The sequence below is a fragment of the Pleurodeles waltl genome, chromosome 9 (genome assembly GCF_031143425.1).
Source record: "Pleurodeles waltl isolate 20211129_DDA chromosome 9, aPleWal1.hap1.20221129, whole genome shotgun sequence".
Lineage (NCBI taxonomy): Eukaryota > Metazoa > Chordata > Amphibia > Caudata > Salamandridae > Pleurodeles > Pleurodeles waltl.
The window spans coordinates 228561912-228584479 of record NC_090448.1 but is presented as its reverse complement, the minus strand read 5'-3'; the positions used below and the strand labels follow the sequence as shown (position 1 = coordinate 228584479).

General features: G+C 45.6%; 1 protein-coding gene across 1 annotated transcript in view; it reads left to right on the top strand.

The window, feature by feature from the left end:
• The window catches only part of DNAH1 (dynein axonemal heavy chain 1), an 827745-nt gene that overhangs the window by 348670 nt on the left and 456507 nt on the right, over positions 1-22568 (top strand). Inside the window, exons 24-25 of the mRNA XM_069206595.1 lie at positions 16335-16440; positions 18388-18567. Of these exons, the coding sequence (XP_069062696.1) occupies positions 16335-16440; positions 18388-18567 (286 nt within the window). The remainder of the gene's footprint in view (positions 1-16334; positions 16441-18387; positions 18568-22568) is intronic.

The window sequence follows — 22568 nt, the reverse complement described above, 5'->3', positions numbered from 1 at the left end:
AGGAGTTCTAAGAGGCCATGCATAGTTGGGCGGTCTGTTGCCTCCAGCTCATCTTCAGGCCCCAAGGGTTTGGGAGGGGCCCATACTGGTTCCACACAGCAGCTCCGGTCCAAACCAATTGGGCTCCTAAGATCCGTTCTCGGATCTGCACCTACGCCAGGTGTGCTATGTCGACCTTCCCCAGCCCTGATGTCGATACTCCTGGTATCATGCCTATCAGAAGCACCGCCTCTATTCTGATCCCCATCTCTGATACGGAACTGGAAGGGCATCGACCAATGCCGATTCAGGCACCAACCAAGCCATGCCTTCCAGGTCGGAGCCTGAGCCCTATTCCAATGGGCTAGGGCATTTGGAGGAGTGGAAGCGGTCACCGAAGAATATTAGCCTTCTGAGACCATGGAACGAAGTGAGAATCTGAGACAGGCCAGTGGACTGGACTCTTCCCCAGATACTGGCCTACTTTCTCCCAGTACTGAAGCTACAGAGGAGGGAGCATCATTCACCATGGTGTTGAGGACAGCTGAGGTCCTCTACCTTTAGTTGCCCTCACTGGCTGTCAAGACTAATGTCTTGACAGAGGTGCTGCACCCGAGAGTGTGCCCCTTCAGAACCGCTACAGAGATTCAATGAAGCCCTCACAGATGTCCTGCTTGGCACCTGGTTCAAGCCCAGCAAAGGGGATCCTGTCAACAGGATGATTGCCCGACGGCACTGCCCGGCTCTAGGGAACCCAGTCTTTCTCACCCAACACCCTACCCCAGAGAGGTTGGTGGTCCAAGCGTCTAGTTCCCATGTAAATCCTGGCACATCCCCTGAATAGGGAATCCCAGAGGTTAGACACCTTAGGGAAGGAGAATTATTTTCTTCTACCAGCCTGGCACTGTGGTCCTAGAACACCGCCTGCTTTTTGGGCCGCTCTTTACATGCTTTGTTGGATACGGTGGCACAGATGCTCCTGGTCCAGGTGGAGGCCTGGGCTGTACTCTCCCAGGCTGTTGCCAAACTGAGAGACGCATCTAAGTTGACAACACAATGTGGACTGGATACCAGAAACTCGTGGTTTCATCAGCGGCAGTCTTACAACACCACAGTCACCACTGGTTGAGAATGACTGCCTTTTCTGGGGATGTTGAAGCATCGCTCATGGACATGCCTTTTGATGGCTTCCGTTTCATCGGAGACAAACCAATTTAGGCTGGAGTGCTTTAAGGACAGCAGGGCTATAGCCAGTTCCTTGGGCCTTTCCATGGCCCCTCGTCACCCACAATCTGCCTTTTGCTCTTTTTGTGGCCACAGAAGGGGCTCCAACCACGCCTCTACTCTCCCACCACTGTGCTGGCATGCTCCCGAGCATCTGTGTGGCCTAGGGAGTGGTATCCACAGACTCTGTGGATTGGGCAGTCCACCACCCCCAGCAGCCTTAGCCTCCAAAGCTTCCTAATTTCTCCTCTTATCATCATGGGCACCCAGTTGGTGCCTGGATTTACCATCACCTCCATAACATCGGCCAGGTGGGTTTTGCAGATCGTCTGAAGGGGCTACTGCCTCTCCTTCATGACTACCTCTCCTCTCATATCACCAACTTATGATAGGTTAATGGAAGTTCACCTATTTCTTATCTGCCAAGAAGTGATGGCTCACCTGGCCATAGAGAAGGTGGCAACACCAAAAGTAGGTTGTAGTTGCTATTCCCGCTACTTTCTGGTGTCCTATCCTATACCTGCACCCTCTCAATTTTTTGTTCAAGAAGAAAAAGTTCAAGATGCTCAAGCTAGAGCAGTTCTTGGCTGCCCTCGACACAGGAGACTAAGGGGGTCATTCTAACCCTGGCGGTCGACGACCGCCAGGGCTAAAATGACGGGAGCACCGCCAACAGGCTGGCGGTGCTCCAATGGGCATTCTGACCGCGGCGGTACAGCCGCGGTCAGAAACGGGAAACCGGCGGTGTCCCGCCGGTTTCCCGCTGCCCTGGGGAATCCTCCATGGCGGCGCTGCAGGCAGCGCTGCCATGGGGATTCCGACCCCCTTACCGCCAGCCTGGTTCTGGCGGTTTTGACCGCCAGAACCTGGCTGGCGGTAACGGGTGTCGTGGGGCCCCCTAACAGAGCCCCACTAAGATTTTCAGTGTCTGCATAGCAGACACTGATAATCGCGACGGGTGCAACTGCACCCGTCGCACCCTTCCCACTCCGCCGGCTCCATTCGGAGCCGGCATCCTCATGGGAAGGTGTTTCCCGCTGGGCTGGCAGGCGGCCTTCTGGCGGTCGCCCGCCAGCCCAGCGGGAAACTCAGAATAACCGCGGCGGTCTTATGACCGCGCAGCGGTATTCTGGCAGTTCCCGTTTGGCTGGCGGCGCCCGCCGCCAGCCAAACTTGGAATCACCCCCTAAATGTTAATTTTGAACTTGCAGGACGTATACTTTCATATTCCCGTCCTCCCTACCCACAGATATTACCTGAGGTTCACGGTGGGCCACAAGCACTTCCAGTTCACTGTGCCCCTGCTTGGCCTTAACAGTGCCCCTCGGTTGTTCACAAAGGTGATGATGGTGCTTGCGCTCATTTTACGAAGATCAAGGGTGCTAGTCTTCCCCTATCTGGACAACTGGCTGTTGAAAGCGGGCTCGTCTCAGGCTGCTGTCTCCCACGTCCCGACTATGGCAAACCTCTTGCACTAGCTGAGGTTCACTGTCAACATGCTGAAGTCACACCTGACTCCCTCTCAGAAGCTTCTCTTCATCAGAGCAGTTCTAGCACAGTGCAGTTTTGGGTTTATCCTCCAGAACGGCTAGTCCAGGATACTCGGGCTATGATACCAATGTTTCAGTCTCTATTCGGGATTGCGGTGAGACTGACTCTAAGGCTGCAGAGCCTCATGGCCTCCTGCATCCTGCTTGTAGCACATGCCTGCTGGCATATGCGGGCTCTGCAGTGGGACCTGAAGTTCCTATGGGTGCAGCGTCCGGGTAATCCCTCCAGCAGTGTCCAGATTTCAGAGGGAACTGCGAAAGATCCGCAGTGGTTGCAAACGATCCATGACAGCAGCAGACCTCTCTTCCTTCCCCAAATAAAATCTGACAGTAGGGACAGATGTGTCACCTCTGGGATGGGGTGGCCACCTCGGGAAAGGGAAGATCGGAGGACTCTGGTCTCCGGTAGAATCTGGACTCCACATCAATCTATTGGAGCTCAGAGCTATCCAATCGGCATTGAAAGCCTTTCTACCCTCCATCAAGGGACGACTAGTGCAGGTGTTGGTGGCCAACACCACTGCCATGTGGTACTGCAGGAAACAGAGCGGGTGGGGTCGTGGACTCTTTGTCTGGAGCCCTGCGTCTCTGAACATGGCTGGAACGTCAAGGCATGTCCCTGGGGGTTCAAAAGCTGGCTGGCTTTCTGAATGTCAGAGTGAACGAACTCAGCCACAGACGCCTAGCGTATCACGAATGGTGTCTCCAGCCGGAGATGATGCAAGGTCTCTTTCAACAGTGAGGAGACCCTTGGTTAGATCTGTGCAGCACTGCCGAGAACACCCAATGTCAGCAGTTTTGATCGCTGTAGTTTCGAAGGCGGCTTTTGCTTGATGGCGCATTTCATCTCAAGCGAACCTCAGGCCTCCCATACACCTTTCTGCCCATACCACTTTTGCCCAGAGTTCTCCAGAAGATCAAGAATGACTGCGCCCAAATCATCTTTGTTGCTCTGTACTGGTCAGAGAGAGTTTGGTATTCCAAGCTCTTGAGCATAGCCATTGATCCTCCAATCTGGCTGCCCCTTTGGAATGATCTTCTGTTGCAGCAGCAGGGGATGGTTCTCCACACGAATCTGTCAATTCTTTGCCTTCTTGCGTGGTGTCACCCACTCACTTGGTTCTGACTGCGGGGATGATACTGGACTTCTAATCCTGCCAGAGGCAGGGAATTAAATCAAATAACCACAACCTTAAGTCACTCGGTGCCTCTGAGGAGAAGAGAGAGTTGAGATAAAACAAGAAAAGATAGACTTGTGTCACTTGGTCTGCTCTGCTGCGTTGCATCACTGCATAGAAGGGTATGTACTCCCGGAACCTTTTAGGTAAGATGCTGGTGCAGTGCACTAGAAACAACAAGAGCAGTTCTTAGCATATAGTTTTTAAACTTTTATTTACAATAATATACACTTACAGGCTTCATCATAAATATTGTTTGAAAGAAGGTACAACTCAAAAGTAAGCTGGAGTTTCTGGTACTCCCACGAATGTCTTAACAATGTTCAGTTCAAATTCAAATGCATAGATCTTGTGCTCTAATGTCTCTTCAAAATACTTGACACAAAACTTGTCAAGAAATACTGATGTGAAGACCTTTAAGTCTGATACAATTAAAGTTTGGAGTTCCCACGTGTTAAAGTGTCCGGGGGCTTGTGACTTTTAGAAATGTAGAACAAAATAATGTCCAATTTCCAAGAACGTTTGTTCACTTTCAAAGACCTCAGTCTTGGCTTAATCTCAAACTTATCTATAGATTAGTGCGTACTAACCTTGGGATCAAGTACTTAGCCATGTCTTTAAATCTTCAACTGGAATCCAGAGGAATACTGGAGGCTGTTGTGCAAAAAGTCCAAAAGGAGATGGAAATGTAGCTCTGGACGCGAAGACACAGCAGACGTTGACGGAGTCAGGATCATGGGATCAACAGGAAGGCTTGGAAGACTACAGTGGTGGAGGGTTCTGGGCGACTCAGGTGAGTGCAGGGAAGATGCTTGCGTAGGCCTGGAACTAGGCCAAGCCCAACTCAGGTTTGGACTTGGTATTTATATACGATGGGAGAGACTGTTCCAGAAGGGCACATGACTCACTTTGGAGACTGTAAAGTTCCAAAGGAAACTTGTAAGAGAGTATGTGTTAAAATAACAGATGTGACCTTTGCTGATGGCAGGTGCAAGTGACGGTTGGAATTTATTAACCATGGCAAGTGGAACAAAAGAGCATTAGCCATTGGAGTCAATAGGTTACAGCAGTTGGCGCCAAAAACCAAGGCAGGTGGAACAAGTAAGCATTAATGTTTACATTCAATAGGCAGTGGCAGATGGAGCTAACTAACCAGGGAACACATGGTTATTTTACGAGAGTGCAAACAGGGGGAAGAAATGTTTACAAGGTTCAATGGAGTGAAGTGCTCTGGTAGGGGAACCATGGGTTGCAGGAGGCCGTGAGGTGCCACAGGGGAAAAACAACATAATCCCCTTTCTGTTCCCCCTTTCTCAGGTTCTTCTTTTTTTATTTTTTCTCTTGCCCGGCAGGGCTCTGCTCTGGGCTCTCTGAAGGGCTACCTCTCCACTATATCTGCTTTTTTGTTGTTGCCTGATCAGACATCCCTCTTCAAATCCCCTTTATCATGCCTCAGTGAGACCTCAGTCTTGTTTTGACATTCCTGATGTGCGCTTCTTTTGAGCCATTCCATAATTGTTCCCTTAGGGTGCTTACCATCAAAACAGCATTCCTTGTGGCATTAACACCTGCCCGGCGGGGCAGCCAGCTTCAGGATTTTCCATCCAAGCCTCCTTAATTTACAGCCTATCCAGTCAAACTGGTTATGGATCATAAGAGCTTCCTTTCTTCCAAAAGTAGTCACCCCCTTTCACTTAGGCCAATCCGTCACCCCACCTACATTTTACACTACGCCACATCCCTCCAAGGAGGAGGAGTGACTCCACTGTCTGGACCTTAACACAGTGTTGTCGTTCTTTCTTGATTGCACACAAGAGTTTCGAGTGGATGGCCAACTTTTCGTTGGGTATGTTAGAGCAAAGAAAGGAAGGCCTTGCAGAAGTGAACTATCTCCATATGTATTGTCATCTGTATTAAGATCTGCTATGCATTGGTCAAGAAGCAACCCCCTGGGGGCTTGCAAGGTTATTTTGCCAGAGTGAAAGCTGCGACCACTGAATTAGCACGCAGCGTTCCAGACCTGGACATCTACCAGGCAGCAACGTGGGCCTCATTGTGCACATTTACAAAGCACTACTGCCTGGAAAGTCAGGTCTGTCAGGTTGGGCATTTTGCATGTTCAGTCCTAGAGTACTTCCTCATATGAAATTGGTCCTCAGACTCACCTCTAGGGAAGTTATTGCTTGGGTATCTCTTCTAATGTAAAGTCTCTGTCAGATGAACAAGTTACTTACCTTCAGTAATGGCTTATCTGGTAGAGCCTATATCTAGCTGCAGATAGAAGTACAGCTAGATAATGTTGCCTCTATAGGTAGCACACTAAAGTATCCATAAAAGTGATGGATGGAACTCTTGAATTAATCTCAGCCACTGGTAATCACTTGGGCCGCATCCCAGTCTATTGTTGTTTTGCGCACCATGTCACCTCAGTTTGGACCCAGCTATATTCAAATTCGTCTCGAGCCTGCTCCAATCTGAACAGTCCAGCCCGAACTCCCAAGCCAGATCCTCCTTGAACCAGAACACAAGCAACCCAGGACCGGATTCGCCCTAGTTATGGGCTCATTAGCCGGGTACAGCTTGAATCCAGTGACAGTGTGCACAGGTCCCACATATATACATACCCATCCAACTTAGTTCAACATACTATAGTATAAATAAAAGTGATGGATTAAATGCTCTATATCATCTCAGCAGCACAGCAGAATGCAGAGAACATCAAGCTCTATCCAAATTAGGTGAGCCATGCTCCTAATATGACTGGGATGGTGTAGGAGGCTGGACTGGCTTGTAGTGAGGGGTACAAGGGGTACTTACACCTTGCACCAGGCCCAGGTATCCCTTATTAGTGTAGAGGGGTGTCTAGCAGCTTAGGCTGATAGAAAAGGTAGCTTAGCAGAGCAGCTTAGGCTGAACTAGGAGACGAGTGAAGCTCCTACAGTACCACTAGTGTCACTTGCACAATATCATAAGAAAACACAATACACAGATATACTAAAAATAAAGGTACTTTATTTTTATGACAATATGCCAAAGTATCTCAGTGAGTACCCTCAGTATGAGGATAGCAAATATACACAAGATATATGTACACAATACCAAAATATGAAGTAATAGAAATAGAAAACAGTGCAAACAATGTATAGTCACAATAGAATGCAATGGGGGCACATAGGGATAGGGATAGGGGCAACACAAACCATATACTCTAGAAGTGGAATGCGAACCACGAATGGACCCCAAACCTATGTGACCTTGTAGAGGGTCGCTGGGACTGTAAGGAAACAGTGAGGGTTAGAAAAATAGCCCACCCCAAGACCCTGAAAAGTGGGTGCAAAGTGCACCTAAGTTCCCCAAAGAGCACAGAAGTCGTGATAGGGGAATTCTGCAGGAAAGACCAACACCAGCAATGCAACAACCATGGATTTCCAGACGAGAGTACCTGTGGAACAAGGGGACCAAGTCCAAAAGTCACGATCAAGTCGGGAGTGGGCAGATGCCCAGGAAATGCCAGCTGTGGGTGCAAAGAAGCTGCCACCGGATGGTAGAAGCTGTGGATTCTGCAAGAACGACAAGGGATAGAAACTTCCCCTTTGGAGGATGGATGTCCCACATCGTGAAGAGTCGTGCAGAGGTGTTTCCGTGCAGAAAGACCGCCAACAAGCCTGGCTAGCTGCAAAGGTCGCGGTTAGGGTTTTTGGATGATGCTGTGGCCCAGGAGGGACCAGGATGTCGCCAATTGCGCGAGGAGACAGAGGGGGCATCCAGCAAGACAAAGAGCCCACTCAGAAGCAAGCAGCACCCGCAGAAGTGCCGGAACAGGCACTACGAAGTGGAGTGAACCAGAGCTCACCCGAAGTTGCACAAGAGGGTCCCACGAAGCCGGAGGACAACTCAGGAGGTCGTGCAATGTAGGTTAGAGTGCCGGGGACCCAGGCTTGGGTGTGCACAAAGGAAATCCTGGAAGAGTGCACAGGAGCCGGAGTAGCTGCAAAACACGCGGTTCCCAGCAATGCAGTCTAGCGTGGGGAGGCAAGGACTTACCTCCACCAAACTTGAACTGAAGAGTCACTGGACTGTGGGAGTCACTTGGACAGAGTTGCTGAGTTCAAGGGACCTCGCTCGTCGTGCTGAGAGGAGACCCAGAGGACCAGTGATGCAGTTCTTTGGCGCCTGCGGTTGCAGGGGGAAGATTCCGTCGACCCACGGGAGATTTCTTTGGAGCTTCTAGTGCAGAGAGGAGGCAGACTACCCCCACAGCATGCACCACCAGTAAAACAGTCGAGAAGGCAGCAGGATCAGCGTTACAAGGTCGCAGTAGTCATCTTTGCTACTTTGTTGCAGTTTTGCAGGCTTCCAGCACGGTCAGCAGTCGATTCCTTGGCAGAAGGTGAAGAGAGAGATGCAGAGGAACTCTGATGAGCTCTTGCATTCGTTATCTAAGGAATTCCCCAAAGCAGAGACCCTAAATAGCCAGAAAAGGAGGTTTGGCTACTTAGAAGAGAGGATAGGCTAGCAACACCTGAAGGAGCCTATCAGAAGGAGTCTCTGACGTCACCTGCTGGCACTGGCCACTCTGAACAGTCCAGTGTGCCAGCAGCACCTCTGTTTCCAAGATGGCAGAGGTCTGGAGCACACTGGAGGAGCTCTGGGCAACTCCCAGGGGAGGTGCAGGTCAGGGGAGTGGTCACTCCCCTTTCCTTTGTCCAGTTTTGCGCCAGAGCAGGGCTGAGGGATCCCTGAACCGGTGCAGACTGGCTTATGCAGAGATGGGCACCATCTGTGCCCATCAAAGCATTTCCAGAGGCTGGGGGAGGCTACTCCTCCTCAGCCCTGACACCTTTTTCCAAAGGGAGAGGGTGTAACACCCTCTCTCTGAGGAAGTCCTTTGTTCTGCCTTCCTGGGCCAAGCCTGGCTGGACCCCAGGAGGGCAGAAACCTGTCTGAGGGGTTGGCAGCAGCTGCAGTGAAACCCCGGGAAAGGTAGTTTGGCAGTACCCGGGTCTGAGCTAGAGACTCGGGGGATCATGGAATTGTCTCCCCAATGCCAGAATGGCATTGAGGTGACAATTCCATGATCCTAGACATGTTACATGGCCATGTTCGGAGTTACCATTGTGACGCTATACATATGTCGTGACATATGTATAGTGCACGCGTGTAATGGTGTCCCCGCACTCACAAAGTCCGGGGAATTTGCCCTGAACAATGTGGGAGCACCTTGGCTAGTGCCAGGGTGCCCACACACTAAGTAACTTAGCACCCAACCTTTACCAGGTAAAGGTTAGACATATAGGTGACTTATAAGTTACTTAAGTGCAGTGGTAAATGGCTGTGAAATAACGTGGACGTTATTTCACTCAGGCTGCACTGGCAGGCCTGTGTAAGAATTGTCAGATCTCCCTATGGGTGGCACTAGAAATGCTGCAGCCCATAGGGATCTCCTGGAACCCCAATACCCTGGGTACCTCAGTACCATATACTAGGGAATTATAAGGGTGTTCCAGTATGCCAATGTAAATTGGTGAAATTGGTCACTAGCCTGTTAGTGACAATTTGGAAAGAAATTAGAGAGCATAACCACTGAGGTTCTGAATAGCAGAGCCTCAGTGAGACAGTTAGTCATAACACAGGTAACACATACAGGGCACACTTATGAGCACTGGGGCCCTGGCTGGCAGGGTCCCAGTGACACATACAACTAAAACAACATATAGGCAGTGAAATATGGGGGTAACATGCCTGGTAAGATGGTACTTTCCTACAGATGGGGAGCTGAAAGTAGTTTAGGAGGGCCCAGGGATCTTGGTGAGGATCACAAGAAGATACTGGATGATGCTCCATGGGCCCCAAGTGTGGCGCAGCAGGGGCATTCATTACGGAAAAGTGCTTTGAGATAGGGCTTACACTTATACTTCTATGACAACACCTGGTGTCGTCCAAAGCAGTATAAGTGAAACAATTTTCAGTATTTTCAGGTTTCCACCTAAAAGCAAATATTTGCTTTGTTGTAGAGTTTTGGGGTATAATTAGTTTTAACTAAAAGTCTGATTTCTTAAGTAACTACTTCACAGCTTTACATTGAGGAAAGTGTGCTTTCCATAGTGAACATTTTGTCCTCAGTGCTGCATGTGGCACCCTCCAGCTCTTTCAGTGTTTCCATGGTCAGTGACTCCTGGGTGAGCAGGAGCTTAGCTCCCTTGCAGTCTCTTGATCTTCTTCCTGTAAGCTGGTTATTCCCTTTTGTTGGCATCTTGCAGTAAAATATCTGCTGCCAAAGGCTTTCCAAGCAGCTCGAATCATTCAGTCAGTCCTAACAATGTGTAGAAGTGGCAGCCCAGAAATAATCCAGTGGTCTGCTACGCTTCAATTTCAGCAACCTTCCCCACATACTGCCGTGTGCCTCCACTGCATGTGGCTGCAGAAGCGCACCCCAGCATCCAACTCCAAGTCGTATCTCATTTGCGCCCCTAATGCACCTAGGGACTCTGGATCACTCTGCTAGTTGCTGTTCTGAGATTGTTTAATAGTAAAGATCCAGATCTTCCACACTGGGATTAACTATGCTAAGTGGGTGGCAAGGACCACCGAAAAATTAAGCAGGACACTCAGTGGTGTCTGGATAGCTGAGTCCTGGAGAGGGGTGCATTGCTGACTTCACTGTCAAAACTCCACCAGAATCAATCCCAACTGCTTCTTTCTATGTCGCAACACAGCATGGAGGAAGGAGTTGAACTAAATCTCTGACAATAAACAGTCATCTTGGAGCAGACAAGCTCTGCACCCAGAGATCTTTATTAAGGATGGCTAGGATGATTTCGAGTAATGAAAGAATGCCTTGATACCGTTGTTTTAAAGTTATATTATTACAGTGATCAGAAAATATCATTTTCCATTATGAAATAATGCTATCAGAGGCAAAGCAGGATTTTAAAATCATTTTTACTCAATCACTGCAGACACAATGCTATTAAACCTTTCTGTGTGAAGCATTGGAAGCAATAGTATGATGCATTATCATACTGTTACAGTGAGACTTGCAGATCATATTCTCCCTCATTGGTACTTATGTTACTATTTCTATAAAAGAAGCTTGATACACTATCTTCATTTTAATTTATTCAATAGAGCACCCCATCAAAGTGGGGGATTCGTTTTTTAACCAGTATCTGTAACCAAGGTTATGTGTACAGTTCATTCTGCCAAATCCTTAGGTTTACCAAGAGACATATGCCATGCTAAAATAATGAAGAAATTAGCTTGCCTCATACTCCAGTTTTTGCCTTTTTATTTAATCAGTCCTTCAGCCAAGGTCAGGTACTTGTAAGAAATTAGGTTATTTTTGTGGGGAGTGGAAGCCCAACTTGTGCATAAACTACCTTCTTTGTCCGGGTGAACTAAAAAAAAGTCACTAAAATTAACCTGTGCTTTACCCTCTGGTAGCTTGGCATAAAAGTCTTCAGGCTTAACTTTGAGACAATGTGTAAAGTATTTATGCATTACACAAAGAGTAATAAAGTGAAAACACAGGAAAATCCTAAAAGATCAAAGCGCCAGCGTCAGGTTTCTGGTCTTGCGAGACCAGGTCAAAGTCAAAAGGTAAGACCGCTCACGATCCTGGGTCGGGTACAAGAGGTGGATTGTACCCAGTCTTGGCTTACTATTCAAGACTTTTTCTAAGTCAAAAAAGTTCTTTGGAAAAGGTAGAGTCTCAGCAGGCTGTGTCGGAGGAGGAGTTGTTGGTTTTAGGGAGTCACAGGATGAGGTTGCGACGAAGATTTCTATTCAGACTTGGCCTTTTTTTTAAAGTTGAAATCCTCTAGCAGGAAGAAGCTGCATGCTATAGTTAAAGAGGGCTCCATTAGGCTGGATACCATCATCAAGCGGTCCTGTTGAAAGGAATTTGCTGCTGCAGGGAAAAATGTAGCGTAACTATTGCAAGTCAGGCCGACTGACGATGCAACTTGGGTGAATTGGCTACCAGGGAAGACCAGGTCTTCTGCCAGTTCTCCATGCAGTTTATGTTGAAAACATTTTCAAGTCTTAGGTTTTGGAGAAGTACCACCAACAACACTACCAAGGGTCCAGAACCCGGGGGGGGCGACCACTTGGGGAGTTAGGACTCACTACAATACAACAGATGCCAGCAGCAGGGTTTAAGGCCTCAGAAACTTGTTATGTGCCTGTAGCTCACACAGGAGGCCAGCCAACCAGCCCTAGGAGTCACTGGTGGTCCTAAGTTCACGGAGCAGATCCAGTCTTCCGTCCTCACGGCAGCAGGACACTTCTTCCAGCAGCAGAGCAGTACTTCCAACATCAGAACTGTCCTTCTTGCAGCAGGGCAGCAGTGAAGTCCTTCTTCGGAGTTTTCTTCAGATCCAGAAGTGATCTGTAGAGTGTTTCTGAGGGTCCGATATTTATACCCAGTGCTAGCCTTTGTGTGTATGTGTGTGTGGAGGGGTGTAAGTGGGGCAGGGTAGTGCTCTGCCCCAGGAATCCTGGCAGGGTGGTCGATCTTCTCCATGCCGAGTCACCTTTGTGTCACTGTCTGGGAGGAATACTTAGACCTGAAGAGCAGAGCCATTCACAGTCATGTGACCTAGGACACTGGCAGAAGCAAAAATGGTTAGGACAAGAAAATGCCTACTTTTAAAAAAAAGTGGCAAGTTCAGAATTGTGACTTAAAATCTGACTTTACCATCAAAGAGGATTTTACATTACAATTCATTTGAGTGTACACAGCTTATCTCTATCTGCTCCCAATTCAAAATTAACATTTATTAGATGCAGTAAGGTAATCCAGTGTTAGCAAATTGGAGAGATAGACCTTACAGTAGTAAACAACAACTTCAGGAGTTTTTCACTACCAAGACGTGTAGAACATAAACCCATGTGTCCTACTTTTTTTAAATTACCATACATCTTGCCCTAGGAGCATTTAGCACCTACATTAGGGTGAAATTTAAGTACTAAAAAAGGTTTATGCCTGGTAAAATTTTAATTTCTTTAGGTGGAATTGGCAGTTTAAAACTGCACTACATGTTGCAGTGGCAGGCCTGAGACATGCTTTAAAAGGCTACTTTAGTGGGTGCCATAATGAGTGCTGCAGGCCCACTAGAAGCATTTAATATATAATATAATATATGCTAGGACCTTACATGTAAATTAAATCTGCCAATCAGGTGAATGCCAATTTTACTCTGTTTTAGGGAAAGAGGAAAATCACCTTAGCATTGATAGCAGCGGTAAAGTGTACAGAGTCCTAACACCACCATATTAGTATAGCCGAAGGGTAGAAGGCAAAAAGTTTGGGAATAACCTTGCAGAGAGGGCCAGGTCCAACAGTACCAGAAGCGTTGAAAGTAATGCTGGTAAACCTCTAATGAAGAAGCATTTTTCTCCATATGAACTCTGTGGAGAAATGGAAACCCTCACTGTGGCCTGATAAAATGGGCCCATCTCTCTAGGCTTTTGACACAGTGAATAATTCTACGTTTTTCTTTAGACCAACTTAACTTTAGGTTACCAGCTCCTGTTTCTGTCATCTCCTGAAGAACACCCTGTCCTTAATTCCAATCGCAATTGAACTACGCCAGTTCTTGTTACCTGGCCTTGCCTAACAAGTCAATGAAAAGGTTTGAATTACTTAAAACTGCTGACGCACACACGTTCGCCAGGACTTCCTCTAGGTAGCATATCTCGCCAGTGCTGATGCAGCTTATTTGTCTGTGGATAACCCAGAGATTGGCATATAAATCACAAGTCATTGTCACAAGATCCTTTATGGTTGTTCACCCTAATTATTGGCCAATAAATATAATCTTTACTCTCTAACTAGTAACCTAAGTTCTCAAGGCAATTTCTTTTGAATGTTCCCAAAGTCCACTCGGTAGTCAGCGGCCAAGGAATGTTTTATATTGTGCAGCCAAATAATTAAATCATCTGCTTGTTGAACCCTGAACACAGCCTTCTTCAGTTCAGAAAGGAATTCAAACCGCCAGTGATTTATTCCTTCCTGTGACACCTGGGATTGGTTGGGCCAAAGAAGCGTTGGTAATCGTGGGCTTTAGAAGTGCCCTAAAAATAAACATATAGAACTGACAGCCAAGAGGCGACGTGCTGAGAATTTCTATTGATCGCACCTCTTTTATTAATTGTTTTAAAATATTTTTATTGATTTTTAGTAGTGATGACTTCTGATTTACATTAATTACAAAATATCCTAATGAAATGTCAAAAGACGAGTGATAGCAAGGTTACAATCAGTAAGGAGAATGATTGTGGGGAAAAAGGTGAGGGACCTAGTTTGAATAGGTCAAACATATTTTAAGGGGGACTGTAGCCAGTCTATAGGCTTTCCCTGATAATTGTTGTTGGCATGAACCCAACTATGCAGAGATCAGCAACCAGGCAATGCCGACTAAGGTCTGCCGGTTCTATAGCAGACAGGGAATTGGGTGCGCTTGATGGACACCATGCTCTTTTCTTTTGCAACGTTTGAGTCTGGTTTAAAGAAAAAACTTAAGTGTTTTGCAGATCCTTTGTAATAAAGTAATATAAATACATAAAAATAATGCATACATATATATAGAGAGGTTTGGTGTCGGCTCCTTTTAACCATTCTTGTCTAGAAGCACCATGCACATTGTGGTTCAGCCCACAGTCATCATACATACAGTAGGGATAGTCATTTGGTGGTTGTAGTATCTTGCGTTTATTATAGCACAAACCTTACATTGGAGTGCTTTACAATAGAACCAGACTACACATTGGTTTCCATTTTGACAGGTATAGGAAAATGTAGTGATCTGCCAGGAATCGCATGATGGTAAGTCAAAATCAAGATTCTTTGCCCATGTTCCAAAGTCGATAGCTCAAGCCACATCTCTTCCCCTGTTTATGCATTTAATTTATGGTATTTAAGCGCTTTTCATGTAAGTCCAGGGTGCTCACCGCATGGAGAGGCAAAGGAGTTCTTCTCCCCCCACCATGAGGCTGCCACTCACCTTCTCCACAAAGAGCTGTTATGTGCACCTGGAGCAAAATGTCTGAGGTCAGAAGGGAGGCCCAAAATACAGTAGCTGGTGTGGAATCTATATTCTCAGTAACAGCTTTTTTCGAAGCGGTGCATATGGGTACACATTCAGGTTTACATATGCACACTTTTGTATTGTTGTTGTTGACACATTTGAATACAAGGATCCGTACTAGTTTTTCAGTTTTAGGTGGTCCTACGTTTTATGCCTTCTGGGCAAAACATGATGATGTAGTTGGTGTAACGTCGTTATAATAAAATCATGCCTGTAATGTTTTGGTGAGGGTGTTTCCGCTGGTGCTGTTGGAAGATTTTTCTAGCTGAAAGGCGAAATTCCAACCTGGGGAACCTTAGTGACCTGCAGCCATGTGAGGACTCTAGTATCTACACCAACACTCTTTTGCTCAGGTCTGTAAGACTACACCTTCAGGTGTTCCTTTCAGTGATTCCAGTGGCTCTACGTAAGCATGTCCTGGTGGTTAGGATAGCAAAGCTAGAATAATGTAACATTGAATACAAGTTTTATTTTAGTTTAGCCTCGCAAGTACGAAATAAAGCAGAGCATGCTGGAGGAACTGACCAGTGTAATGGCCTGGAATGTGAGACAGATTGCCTGTTTTTCGATTTTAAAACTACTAAAAAGGTCGAAACGTAATGCAAGCATTCTAAAGGGAATTTCGAAGTAAAGATATCAAAAGGCAAGATTTCCTGGCATTCAGCAGAAATTCTATTTATTAAAAGAGTGCCTAATAAGTCTGATTCATAATATTATATCCATGCCCACTTTCAGTGAGTACTAACAAGGCAGTAGAACTTTCTACAGCTTTAATGATTATCAGCAGAGAACATGTTAAGTTAATCAATTTATTAGATGCATCTTCAGTAGAGAAATGCTTATTTAGTTACTTATTTTCGATTTAAATGTGTAGGCTCTATTTATGAAGTTCAAACATAGATACAGAGGTCAATAGAGCACTGCATGTAGTAAGTAAATACTTGTCTAATGGGCAATTAGTGAGACGCGTACATTTATAATGAAAACTCAGGACATTAGGTTTGTACAAATACATAAAATACATAAATAAATGAAAAAATAAAATAATTAGTAAATAGTGATGCCAGTGTAATGCCACTTCTGTTACCAAACAGGTCTATTAGGTTCTCTTTACTTCATTTAGTTAGGAGTATGAGCATTTGAATGTTTATGATAATAATATGCATGGTAGTCCAAGGCTTTGTAGGAAAATGTGTGTGGAGGTGTTGTCCAATCATTCCACAATGTTCCCAAGATCCCCAACACTTTGATTTCTGTGAGAGCACATGTTTAATCTGGATATTCACACTTCAAGTGAAATGTGTTTCTTTCAGGTTCTATTTTCTTTCCGATGATGAGTTGCTGGAAATTTTGTCCCAAACGAAGGACCCAACAGCTGTTCAGCCTCATCTGCGCAAGTGCTTTGAAAATATTGCTAAAGTGAGTTTATGGCATATTTGGTGACTATTAGTGCTTTCAGTGAACTTCAGAGAGTACCTATGTCTATGGCTGAGTTCAGCAGCATCAGACACTTTGCATGTTTGCAACACATCAGTACATTGCATTCTTTAATATCTAAAACGTTTTTAGAGAACAAGGCTGGTGCAATTACATTATTGTTTAGAATGTGGGACATTGTAGGGTTCCAGATAATGAACGATTACGAAGTGCAAATTAGATTTCCACCTAGAGAAACAAAAAGTAACTAGGTTAGGATTGTGTGAAAAGTAAAGAGTTACATAGAACCTCAACAATTTTTTTTGTTAACATCATGAAATCGTCACAACATGGAAAACAGCAAAACGGGCCAGAATAGCCCTCCATTTACACCCTTCTGAAACCGAATTGACTGGAGCATTTATGGTTAAAAACGGAGCGTGAATTCACTCATGATCAAAAAGACTCTACTCCTCAGAAAGCTGTACATTACACGTTTTTTGGAAATCTCTACAGTTCGCAGCAATGTTTTCGCTTTTGATTATCTGATGGACTGGCATCTCCTTCTGATGGACATTTATCTTCCTTTTGCACCATCCCTCCCACTCCACCCGACATCCTCCCAAAATTGCCACATGCTGTGGAAAGCCCTCCTGGGTGGAGAAACAGCCGTTACAACGCTGTTTGTACCACGCAGCGCCTTTAACATGCCATGCCCTTACCACGCATGCCTTTACCATGCAGAGCCTTTAGCACGCTAGGTAAAGGTATTGGGTGGTAAGGATAGTGGGTAAGGGAACCTTAAACCTTTTTACCTTGCGTATTAAAGGGACATGAGTGGTAAATGCATGTGTGATAAAGGTATGCATTTTAAAGCCATACAACCCCAGGGTGAGATGGGTGGGGTACAGGGTGGTAAGAGTATTATTAGGGTTTAGGCCTGGGTAAGAGTATAGAGTAGTAAGGGTATTTTTAGGGTTTACCAGTGGGTATGGTGCTAGGATAGTAGGGGGGATTTTTAAGGTTTAGTGTTGGGTAGGGTTATGTGGTGATAAGGGTAATTTTAGGTAATTTTAAAAAATGGGGGGTTCCCTCACAATTGACCAAAAAAAATGAATGTACATTTTTTTTTGTTTAACAAAACGGTGGGAGATTCCCCGAAAAACAGCAAATTACACACATGTATTTATATAGGCAGATAGATAGAGAGATAGATAGATATAGGTAGGGGTTTGACTTACCTTAAATGTACTTACCTTGCATAGTGAAGGCATATGCGAGGTAAAGGCATTGTCTGGGTAAAGGATGCGTGGTAAAAACATGCATGATAAAAGCATGCACTGTGAAGTAATACAACACCCATGGGGTGAAAAACCTCCTTTCAAGAGTAACGAAGGCCCTATGCTTTGGGATTAGGAGAGGTCTCACTGAGAGTCCAGCGTAGATCCTGAGGGATATCCTGGGGTAACCATGGTGGCACAACATAGCGTTCTAGAGATGATGATGTCAAGTGACTTCAGAATAAATCATGTTGAACGTCAGAATGTTAGCAACAGATAAGGGCTCTAGTGGGTAAGGGATTACACGGTAGGTGCACTCTTCAGAGCGTGGCAAAAGGCTAAGATCAGAATGGATTTCAGAGGAGAATGTACATTGTGTACCCAGTCAATGATAAGTAGTAAACCACAGAAATATTCCTGGTCCCATTTAAGTGAGCACTGCATTGTGTGTTTAGGCCTAACATTCATTGTTTAGCCTAATTACTAAGCAGTTAGGATCCAGGCTAATTCAGTTCTCGGATGAGGTCCCTATAAGCAAAATTATCTACTTTAACAGATGGGTTTTATCATTGACCTTCAGTTGGGGGTGAGGGGCAGGGATTGTCTGTGCCGTGTACTTTGGAAAGAGAGGTATCATTCTATCTGTTCTCTACTCCATCTTTTCTCCTAGCTTATGTTCCAGCCGGATCTGCAGATTACTCATATGTACTCAGGAGAAGGAGAGGAAGTGCAGTTATCCACCGGAATTTACCCCACTGGAAACGTTGAGGACTGGCTGCTTGAGGTTGAGAGGGTAATGAAGGCAAGTGTGAGGGACTACATCGAGCGCTCTATCAAGGTTTACAAGCAGGTGAGTTCTTTAACCCAATCCCCAGTACTCTACTTTCCTGTTCTGTGTTTCTTTTTCTAATTCTGCCAGATATGGTCTGAGGTGTCTTGGTGTATAGGGTAGTTGGGAGCTATGCTAGGTAGGACTCCTCCTCAACCATTCTTGCCTTCTTATCACATGTGGGAAACCTTAATATGCGACTGAACCCATCCCAGCCCTACAGACCAACCAGAATCAGTTACCTGCCAGAATCTTATAGTTTAGCTATGGGCCAGTTCAGTTTTTCTCATGCGGTCATTCCACCAATTACTTGTTTGTTTCTTTCTTTTTGCTCTGGCCTAGAAGTGAATCTTTTACTACTGTCAAATTACTCCCCTTTTCACCTCTTCTAACTGCGAAGGAGCTAGTTAGTGGTAAGAATGTCCACACCTAATGGACCTCAGTTGTACGTACACCTGTCTCTATCCTGGGAATGTATATGACTTCCATGTATCACTTCTGGCATCTGCAGCCAAGGTTTGTTCTCCCTTGATGGGATGTTACTTTAGAAGCATTTGTACAGCGCACAGTCTGCCAAAAGGACGGTCTCTTAACGATGATGTGATGCCTTCCACGCACTACCGAGATATCTATCACAAACCGCAGTTTTAGTTTCAGTGATTTGTTTGGGTGCTGTGTTGTGCCGGAGCCTAATTCAATGGACTGTGCGTGTATGGTTTTGGTGTCGGAAAGGTGCGGCTAGTGGGCTTTACTGTAGCTTGCACATGACCTAAGTTGGTACTTTGTCAGTTGTCCCGGCTGTTAAAGGTATTTCAAGCATGGTGTTGCTGGCTTTATGGAAATGTAGTTATTTATTCATGTCTGCGATTTTATATAGCGAGGTCCTTACTCAAGAGTGTCGGAGCGCTTTATAAATGGAACAGAGAGCATTACAAGAGAAATTGAGAGTAACACGGTAGTAGGAACCAAAAATTTATAGCTACTCTGGTTACTCATGACAAGTTGCTTATTTACATCGTACTTAATATTTACATAAAATATATTTTGAAAAATTACAAAAGAGATACAAGGTTATACAGAAGAATAGTACATATTTACAGAATTATATTCAGGGTAACTTAAAATAGGTAGTAGAGTTATAGATCTCGAGATAGTTAAATAGCATTTTGGATATGCCAATATGGGAAGACATCGTGCACACTAAGGGGGAGGAACTTCAAGACCCAGCACCACATGCGGTGGAGGCCGGCCATCACCAGGTGAGCGCTTAGAGGCACCTTAAAAGTGATGCTGTTGTCCACAGGAGACATCGTGCACACTAGGGGGAGAGGAACTCCAACCCCCAGCACCACACCCGGAGGAGACCGCCCATCACCAGCTGAGTGCTTAGAGGTGCGTTAAAAGGGACACTGTTGCCCCGCGGCACGGGATGCTCCCGGGTACTTGCCCTGGTGAAGACCGGGCCAAGAGTGAGCCCATCTTCGCCCGTCATCGTCCGGAAGAGGCTGGGCTGGGGCCACCCTCTTTCAACTTGGACCCAGGCAGCTTGTTTGGATGAATCAATTAAGTAAGTTTCTTACTGCTAATTGCAAGCATAGTCAATTGAAGAATTGGCAGCTCCTGGCTCACACCAACAATTATGGGTAAGCGGAAGGCTGGGGGGGACTGCACAATTTTCTGGGAGCACTAAGAAAGCAAGGAAACCAACTGGGACTTCACCGGTTCTCCAGCCCCCGAGGGACAGTGCTAAGACCCATACAGATATAGATAATCTTATTGGGGAACTAGAGTCCTTGCTTAATGTAAAAGGAACAAGAGGAAATCATGCCAAGGTATCGGACATTTTGACAAAAACAAAACATCTACCTCAATCCACACATGCTACAATCCCACATAATGCTGCACCGCCTTCCAATGAGGAGCGAGTCCCCCTAGGACAGCAGTCCTCAATTTCAAGTGACCTAGTGACTGCACCCAGACACCCCCTCTTGCCTATAATTGTTTTGAAAGATGGTGTACCCTATAATGATAATGTTTTGACAGTATTAGGTGGCATTGGGCTTGATACTGTTCACTGTAGATTGGATGAGCTACCAAGGCTAATAATTGCACTGAGCAGTAACATTGAAAATCTTGAGTCGCAGTTTGGTCAATGTAGATATATATGTGTCATAGATGGGAAGCATCCACATGAAGTGCATAATGTGCCAGCTATGAGCTTAGGACCAGCTTCATTAGATCCACACCAGTTGGTTGACAGGTGCCTGCAGCAGGACCAAAAATCTGGGGCCCAGAGTAAGGACTGCAAATGACTGGGCTTACAGCGTATGGCAATGGCTAGCACTTCAATGCCGTCCAAAGACCCGACTCATATTGACAGATGGGATTTCTTCACGCCTAGGATCCCCGCCATCCACCTGCTTTCTTGGATCCTAATTGGAGTAATTACTAATTGCCTGTTCAGGCCTTCCTGCTGGCTTAAAAACTACATGTTTTCCCTCAGAAAAATATAATAGTCCACATGCTTCATCTTGTCCTTGGTCATATCTCAGACACAGGTTGTTAGAGTGGATCCTAGGGAAATGATTTACTGGCCGCAGGTGCCAAAGCTGATCCAGGAAGCCTATGAAGAGGAAGATGCCTTGATTAAAAAAAACTATTCATTGGTTTAGGATGAAGCGTAATTGTCTTTCTGTAATGAGGTCTGATATTGTCCCTGCAAACAGACACATTGTTGAACAAGCACCTTTTGATTATATCTCTTTATTGTTGTGCTCAAATCAATTGGTTGAGAACCTTATAAATTTTTAACTGCGTACCTGTCATTTAGCTGAAGGACTAAAGACTGATATAAGACTCAAACTGTCTGCTCGTAGAGCTTCTCCAACTGTGTACCATGCACCGAGCCTTTTAGCACATAGCCAGCAGAAGTCATTGTATTGGGGGCGAAGCGGGGCATCTAATCTTGGTAAGGTAGACTGACTTGATTGCTTTGATGGTTTCGTCAATTGTTCTGTAGGGGGGATGACGCTTCATAGTAGTAGAGAAGGTAATGTGGTTGGGACGCCTTTAAGAGTGACAGCTTGTGATAACCCAGTGATTAATATCCAAGGTGCCCATGTGCCATCACATGAAGACATCTCATACTGTGTGCTCAAAGTTTCTTTGGAGAGAAATGTTATGTCTAAGAGACACCAGAAACCAAAAATTGTGAATGAGGGAAACATCTTAGATGGGAAGGTTGATGCAGGTATTCATGGTGTTTTGGCCACGCAAGCACAGATTTGGGAAGGTAACTCAGATAACGCGAAAGGTGTAGGCTCTCTGGGGATTTGGGATTCTCGAGACAGTATTACCTTAATGTCTAGGAATTTGGCAAAAGCTACTAGAGGTGGAATTTTCAGCTTATATGGAGGGCTGCAATATTTGTATGTTCCAAGAGGTGTGCGCCACAAAGAAAATATAGCTAAACAGCTTTACCTTCTCTAGTATGGAGGCTAAGCCACCTGAGAAATTTGGGAGGGCTTGTGGGGGCTTATTGATAGTAAGTGTTGAGAAATGATCTCCCTGGAGCTTGCAGGGTTTTACAAATAAATTCCCCTGGATATGACAGGCATTACTATTTCATTGCCCACAGGTTTATGTATTGCTCTCATAAGTATATATGTCAGGTATACCCAGTCGAATAGGGAATCTTCTAATTTATCGCTTTTGGAGGAGACCTTGGAAACCCTTTATCCTAGAACAAAATTAATTGTAGCAGGGGATGTCAACACCTCCTTCAATCATTCTCCATTTATAAATGAGTTCATACAATCAGAAGAAGAACTATGGAAAATGCCCATTTTTGCAGGGGAATCACGATGCAACTACTCTGCCTATGCCTTTAAAATAGCGACATGATGGTAGGTAGGCGGTTAACGGTTTGCAATGGTCGTACTCCTTCTGTCTCTCTTTAGTGGAAATGAAAGTAGATACCCGCTTTGATAGCAACCATAATTCCCTAATTCTTACCTTATTGG